Source organism: Ylistrum balloti, unplaced genomic scaffold (genome assembly GCF_031769215.1).
Source record: "Ylistrum balloti isolate Yb309-2 unplaced genomic scaffold, AGI_CSIRO_Ybal_v1 Utg371838, whole genome shotgun sequence".
NCBI lineage: Eukaryota > Metazoa > Mollusca > Bivalvia > Pectinida > Pectinidae > Ylistrum > Ylistrum balloti.
Window position 1 is genome coordinate 90,522 of NW_026782912.1, and position 8,321 is coordinate 98,842.

An 8,321-nucleotide genomic window follows, 5' to 3' on the forward strand; every position below is an offset into this window, starting at 1 on the left:
CACAAAAACAACGTCAACACAAAACAACGTCAGCACAAAAACATCGTCAACACAAAAACAGCTCTAAAAACGACAACACAAAAACAACACAAAACAACGTCAACATAAACACAAAAACAACGTCAACACAAACAACGTCAGCACAAAACAATGTCGACACAAAACAACGTCAGCACAAAACAATGTCGAAACAAAACAACGTCAGCACAAAAACAACGTCAACACAATAACAACGTCAACACCAAAACAACGTCAACATAAAAACGTCAACACAAAAACAACACAAAACAACGTCAAAACAAAAACAACGTCAACACAATAACGTCAACACAAAAGCAACACAAAACAACGTCAACACAAAACCAACACAAAACAACGTCAACACAAAACCAACACAAAACAACGTCAACACAATAACAACGTCAACACAAAAGCAACATTAAAACAACGTCAACACAAAATCAATGGTCAAAGTGTTAATACATACACAAAAACCATGTCGTAAACAACAAAGTTTACCGAATACAAAAAGCGTCAATAAAAAAGCACGTCACCGTGAAAATCGATACCATGACGTCACAAAACATAATCCACAATGTCAACAGGATAGCATACACAATCAATAGCGTCACTAAAAGAACACTCAATGTTGTCGCATTTTGTCAAACTCGAAAATACTCCGCCATGAGGTGGGAATGTTAATGGAACACTATACAAAAACTACTAGACTTATATTTTATCACATTTAATTTATACGATGAATGGATAAAAAATGTACCGTTCAATACAAATGTTTTACTAAATAATGCTCAGTCTCTACACGGAAATCCACTCATGGTGAAATCATGTTTCCAAAACTGTCAAAAATATCAACAATTTCAGCCGTTCAGACCGATGACACTTCAATATCACAGACTGCTAGGAATGTTTATATAAGTCCAAGTATAGCACAATGAGTATTTATATGAATATATAATATATATGTCGATTTGTGAAATTTATCATACCAACACATAGAATATTGTTTGAGCATCTGGTTAAGTCTGGGAATCTCAAAATGTTTGTTATCTGCAACATTGACATTGCGACTTATGTTCAACTCTTCAAATCCACTCGTCTAGTACAATTTTGTAATGCACAAATAAAAGTTATCTGGAATCTTCAGAGTCAGACAGACGTATACGAGACGTTTAGGACAATACTGAAGGTGGTACTATACATTGTATCTACACGCCCGACGAATCAGTTGGCGACAGACCGCCGAATGGTGTGTGTTGTAAGGGCCATTGCCATCCGAATTTGACTGAGCCAGGCCTTTTCCTTGAACGTATTGGCGATAGTCATTGATTTGATGGCACGGTCACGTGATGTCGACCCTTGGTATTTTGATACAAGGTCTAAGATTGGCTGCACGACATCTTCCTCACGTAAACCCCTGTGATAAAAGAAAGGTCTGCTGATGTTTTCCGTGCTGATGAGTGGCAAAGGAACTGCTCCTTCCGACGCAGCCTTTGCTTTTGACAACAACACCGACGAAGTGATACGATTCTTCTTCTTTGATTTCTTGTCTGACTTTTCGGATTTTTCTGCAACACTTCGCGGGGATGCCGGTGTTTCCGCATTAAGAGCCATTTTGGATTTCTCCCCACCACCTCCCCGTAAGCTTGGTATTGATTTGGCAGACTTTTCAGGTTTTTTGTTGATAGGAGTCTGGATATACTTTGCTTTGTACTTTTTATCTATACTGCTGTCAGACATCTCGCCTTCATCCTCCTCCTTGATAGTATCCTTACCACCGTGTATTTTTCCCCTGTGTGACAAGGGAGGCAATTTGGTATTTGGGTCACCTATGTCGTCATCAAGAGGGTGCTCTGCTTTACTTCCGCCGCGGACGTTTTTGTTTGCGAAAGTTGTTTTAGCATTGTATTCGGCCACCTGGTCTATAGAGCTTCCATATCCGTGTTGTCGTTTACCTTTGTTTGGTCGAATGTCCGCTTCTGATATCACTGATTCTGCTAGAGTTTTGCCCCCTTGGCCTTTAACGGAATATGCTGTTTCCGTTTCTAAATCGTTTTCAATTGCGTTGCTCAATCCCCCTGCAAGTTGAACAGCAACATCAGATCGATCGATCATAGCTCCCCACTTCGTGTTCCGTCTTCGGTTAAGGTTCCTTAAACCTGCAAGAGATCCCATCTGCCGGAAGTAGTTTTCAGGATCACCATTGATGCCGTAGACTTCGTGGAAAGTATCAATGGACTTCTGTTTTTCTCTTTCTTTCATTTCAGTTTTAGGTTTACCGGTCATGGGGCTCGGTGTGAAACCATTCACCACTGGCTGACCGTAGCTAACTAAAGCTCCACACGTGTATGATCGTTTCTTCAATGTCGATCGTGTTTGTCCATATTTAGCAAAAGCTCTTTCTTTAGCACGGATGGACCATGACTTGATTTTTCGCAAACTCTGAACGGTGATGGAACCGAATTTACCTACGGGGACCTTCGTCCATTGTCGAGTTAACAAGAATGATGCACACGGCTTCTGTTTTTTTCGAAGCGCAATGTTAAGAGCATTCAAGTCATTACCATCTTTAGCCATAACTACAGTGATATCGTGATTGACAAACAACCGTACCACTCCGAGCTGTCCATTTTCTGTCGCCTCGTGAATCGGGGCTTTTTTGGTCTCCATGTGAGACTTCTCGTTGCACCACTGTCTATTCGGATGTTCTCCGATGTGTTCGTCGGCTCGCACACCCTGACGAATAAGGCTTCGCGCCAAATCAACACAACCGTAATGGGCCGCAATAAAGAGAGCCACTTTCATCTGAAAGCGGGAGATGACTTCGTCCGTAGGAATCTGGGCGAGAACTTGTGGTGTAAATCCCATTATACACAGATTAATGAATTCGTTCCAACCATCCCAGTTTTCCATTTTTAATGTCATTCCTGCTTCTACATTGTAGTTGTACAGCTCGTGACCGTCGTACATTTCTTGGCCATCATTGTTCACTAAGCGAAATATAGACACGGGGATGCCAGTCCGTTTACCAACAATTGTCCGGAGATCCTCTACCTTCATCGTGTGTACGACGAGTGTTTTATCCACAATATCGATAATTTCATCGTTATAAGTACAATGTACAAATAATACTGGTTTGATCTCCTCCTTCATGTGTATTTTGATGGTTGACCCTGGAGGAATTCCGAGATCCGTAAAGCACCATCCTTCCTCTAGGTCACTACCGCTGTAATGTAACACGACGACCTTGCGGTCTTTTTTACTGAAATCGTCAACATATATGCCAAATATTTCTTGAAACATCTTTTTTGCTTCTCCAACGCTCGCCCCTATAGGGACGTCTATGGACATCCGATCGCCCTCGTAAACCCCAAACACTAACATTGTTAAGGATTCTGGGCTTGACATAATATTCTAACTGAAAAACTCTAGAACGATTTATCAGCATAACACTTCAGCTTGTGTGTTATTCTGACAGAATGATGTCTCGTAGGTCAACGAGAACGGTAGATCACGTGATTGGATTTTTTTAAAAATCTGTAATTATCTTGGCCAATACGTCACTGGACTCACACCGTTGACGTCTCCTCAGTCCTGTAATATATAAAAAATACAGAGCATTTACTATAGTAATTAGCATACAACACAAGGTTAGTATAGCGAAATATGATATAAAACAATGTACACACTGGTAAAACACATGAATGGTATCTGAACTTGAAATAGGTGAGATAAGACAAGATGGAGAAAACGGCACTGCTCAGTAACAAAACTAGTGACGGAATTGGAATTTCCGGAATGGCGTGGTCATCGTTTACCACATAAATCTAGCCACTGTATTGTAAACACGTTACATTATTACTTGTTGGTATCCTTTATGTACACAACTGAAAATCATAACTTTGTTTGTAGTACTCTCACATTCTCATATAAACCTGATTTTCACAACTGTACCACATATAAAAATGAAACAATTATACTAAAACATAACATGATACTGACACCCACTAATTTACTCTCATGAATATTCATTAAACATATATACCTATCTAATCGTAATTCTGACGACGGTTGTTAGTATTTTGAAGAAGACACTGAACGCGAAGATAATACTTTAACGTACCATAACTAACCATCATATCAACATAACACAGCTACATAGTATGGAATTAGAAGACATTGTCACATCCGCATAATATAGACTTATAGTATCACACGACAGTATTCCGTTAAAAATTTTTCTGATAAATAATTACATTAAGAAAATAAGATCCACACTTGGACTATTACAGTTCATATACCTTAAATTATCCAACGCCGGGAAATGCTCAACATCATGGAAAAATCCTATTATCAACATCAAACTAGAGTCGTCCATTCGAAAATAAAAACATTTCCTACGTTCATGAATGAAAATGATCGATAAATCAGTATTTTACACTCCACTACTCCATCTCTAACACTGAAAGGGCGTAAAGTCGTGCCCCAGACTGGCACAGTTTGAAGTGAATGGCAGGTGCGCCATGTATTAACAAATATAACCGAGGTTTAGTAAGCACTACAGTTTACTGTATGTGTGTTTGCCAGATTTGAGGTTTAGGGAACTGGTAGGTAGTTAGGGTGGGCGATTGGTACATAGTACTGGAGTGAACTGAAACACGTGGTCAAACAAGTGCATTGTCGGCGGATTGTCACCGTGTAAATTACTGGCTGTTGGATATCGGACAGAATCCGTCTGGTTTGTTGATATTGCAGAACACGAGACTGAAAGATAGTGTGATTATCTTTAATGTAGGAAATTAAAGATGTGATGCTATTGCACAGTTTTACTACCTCTTTTTAAAACTAATAAGTTACGGTAGATATATTAAGTATAAAAACGTATTTAGAATTACGCTGAAAGCTTTCTGGCCAACTATCAGCAGATTGCTCCACTATCCTGTCAGTACGGTCGAGCGACCCATAGTGGCCTGATATAACCGAATCTGATTTAAAAGGTATATTACTTCGTTGCGTTCTCGGACTAAAGGAGAAACGAAGCATAGTAAATGATGTTTCAACCCTTATCATAGCTATGATATCGTATAAATATGATTATCTTTATTTGGAAACTGAAAAAAAATAGTTTGAACTCGACTATTCTTTATTATTGAACAGCTGTTTCATATAGTCTGCAATTGGTGTCTCCTTGATACACTCTGAAATATACCTATTTACATATATTTATTTTTGTGCACAATATTTATATGGTACCACTCAAGCATAGCCAACATTGTCATGATATGGGTCATTTCCTTCACAATTAGTTATCCCTGATATTATCAGACATCGGTTATTATAGTAATAATGAATGACAAGATCCCTCTAAACCAATTTCTAGTTCATACACATTCAAGCTATATATCTCTCTGAGGTTACATACAACCTACCTGACCCTTAGTAAGTCCTATACCACAGCTGTCGATATCGCAGATATAAACTGATTTGAAATCCCAATAAATGCAAGGTTCATCACACAATGACTGTAGGGTTCATCACACAATGGATGTTTACTAGTATTTCTCGTATGAAATGATCCAGAGACAGAAATTGACATCCAACTTTGTAGAAATGGAGAATGTGTACTTCGGCACTAATATCTGACAGAGTAAACGATGTAGAGATACGAATAACCGTGTTTGTAAACCGCACCGTTTTACTACTAATACCAAAAACATTGATCGCTGAGATGTGAAAGCAATTATCAAATTAATATGTTATGTAATTTTGGTCGATGAAATGGCATTTTGAATAAGATTTCCATAGAGAGATTTAATACTAGTTATCAAGCACTGTAAAAGACCTGTATTAGAAATGCGGAGCAATTATAGAGAGAAGTTACATTATTGACACTTCTGTAGAGTAAGCCTCCTTGAAACCGATCTAATTGATCTTTGATTGAGTTGTTGAAGTGCCTACTATTGTATGTATTGTTACCACCAATGAGCAGCGCTCGCGACTAGCTCGGTTTATTGTTGTTCGTTTTCAGGTCTGAGCGTTTGCATCCCACCTCGTCAACATGCCTGACAATTACACCCAGGATTGAATTTTCTTGTGTAAACAAGCATCAAACAAGTGGAAAATTTTACAGGTAATTAAAATGTTTACGATGAAACAGTTATACTAGATTTCCTTTTGGAAATTATAAAAAGGTGGTATTTTGAAATAAATGAATTGATATAGTGGTCAAAATGTCAAATGTATTGTGAGAAGTATGAATTCTATTTCTACAATCGTCTTTAAAAGTATTCAAATCAAAAAATATATATGTATGCTCTTAAGAAATATTACTGCTTATATCTATGCACTCGTCTTTTTGCTTCAAGTAAGTCGTCTGCTGTTTAATTACATGCCAAGCACGGAAGACGCAATGTCACTGTTAATATAACATTCGCGTGGTATTCTTACCAAATTATCCAACATTTAATTTATTTAAATTTATTAAAAACCTGGCTCATCTCCCCACAAGTTTTTCTAACTTTTTTGGACAATTTTCATATTTCTCAGTCGCTACCTAGGTTTCAAGAATTCGCTACCTAGGTTTCAAGAATTCGCTACCTAGCTTTCAAGAATTAACATCACTAGTATAACAGCTATAAGAAGAGTCTATTTCAGTATTTCGCTATACTTATTCTAAATTGAAATTAGCTGTCCACTTGTGTGTGTTCAGACAATTTCTATCAATCCGAAGTTTTAAAATTCGTGGATACTGTTGGATAACCATAACCATTTTACGTTGCAATGTACCACAAACTACAAGGATTACTCGATATACAATAGATACAGGATGAAGTAGTATAAAATATAAACTTTATTTATTTATCTTTTGTTACCCTAGATTTATTGATTTTCATTTTGGTTATGATTCTGTTCACATGTTGTTGTGTTCTTGTTGTTTTAGTTGCTTTTGTAACAGACTTACCGGAAGTGAGTAGAATGGGTATATCAATGAGTGACATTAGAGAGTAGGACAGGCGATAGGGTAGAGATGGAATCGGCTGTTCCGGTGTTTTATATTATAAAATTATCCTAACTGAAGACCACTGGAAACTAGTCACATTGTGCTCGCAGGAGAGGATTGGAGGGATATATTTATGGTAATTTAGTGTAGTATGTATTTACAAAGTCTGTATAATATCCAAACAATATTTATTATCTAATCATGAAGCAGGCTTAGATATACTAACCTTGCCTCTTTGTCGGCGTGAATACTTATCATTCATCGACATTACAAAGAATGACCTTCATCGTTTGAGTTGGACATTCTAACACGGGACACCACTTTAAGTCCCATCCTACATACAAATATAAACTTCAATGTAAAATGCTATAATTGTGATTTATACAGCAGTGTGAACTTCTTGAATTTCTTGCTTTACTGATTTTTGGAAAGATTCTCTACACTATGGTAAATGAGTTCGGTATAATTTAAAAGGAACCGCTATCATTCCTCGTTGTGGGGTATCAACTAACTTGAAGTTTTCCATGTCATAATGTATTATGTATAGAATTAATGTGCAACAATAACTTCTACAGTTCTCAGTGTGACTGTATGATCGCTACCTAATACTTTATTTACGTCTGTATAAAGCTATTAATGTTTCGTCCTTTAAAATACTTCTCAATAATGTATCATAACTGAACCGATTTGAAATGCATTATATTGTGTAACTGCATATGTTTTCGCACTGATAAATATTCTCAGCATGATAGAGATACGCCCTGCTCAATCATTCTGATGTGTAGAGTGTCTTTGCTTTAAATTTGGATAGAGAAGTCAATATTTAAGTATAGTTTTAATTATTATATAGACTTAATTAAAAATGACTCTTTCTTGAACACAGATACTTTGTGTTACTCAAAGCCGGTCAAAAATAAAGTCAACTTTCTATGTGTTATTTCTAATCTGAACATGAAAACATGACGTTAAACAAATAGTTACGATAGTTGCTAGTGTACAATAAGTTGAAAACAGGGATTCAAGACATGATAAAGAAATTTAATTAACACCAGAGATTTAAATATAGACCTTCACAGAGAACTCACCATGTTCCCTGTAGATTCATGCAATACAAACTTAACAAATTAAGTGTACAAACTTTAAAAAGTGTTTTGAAACCAGTAAACGTTTCAGTGTTGAACAAAACGCACTCGACTTCACTGATTATTTGCAGAAAGGTGGTCTGGTATTCAGATTATTATTTGTTGAGAATTTCAATTTTAAAGTCAATCTCTCTTTTACAGACGTTCATAATGTCTAAATA

At 36.9% G+C, this 8,321-nt stretch overlaps 1 protein-coding gene across 1 annotated transcript; it reads right to left on the reverse strand.

Annotated features, from left to right (window-relative positions):
• Window positions 1–1,242: 1,242 nt before the first annotated feature.
• LOC132563736 (uncharacterized) lies at window positions 1,243–3,426 on the reverse strand. The gene has a single exon (XM_060228485.1). It carries the CDS (start codon window positions 3,424–3,426, stop codon window positions 1,243–1,245), a length of 2,184 nt encoding a protein of 727 aa, XP_060084468.1.
• Window positions 3,427–8,321: the final 4,895 nt, after the last annotated feature.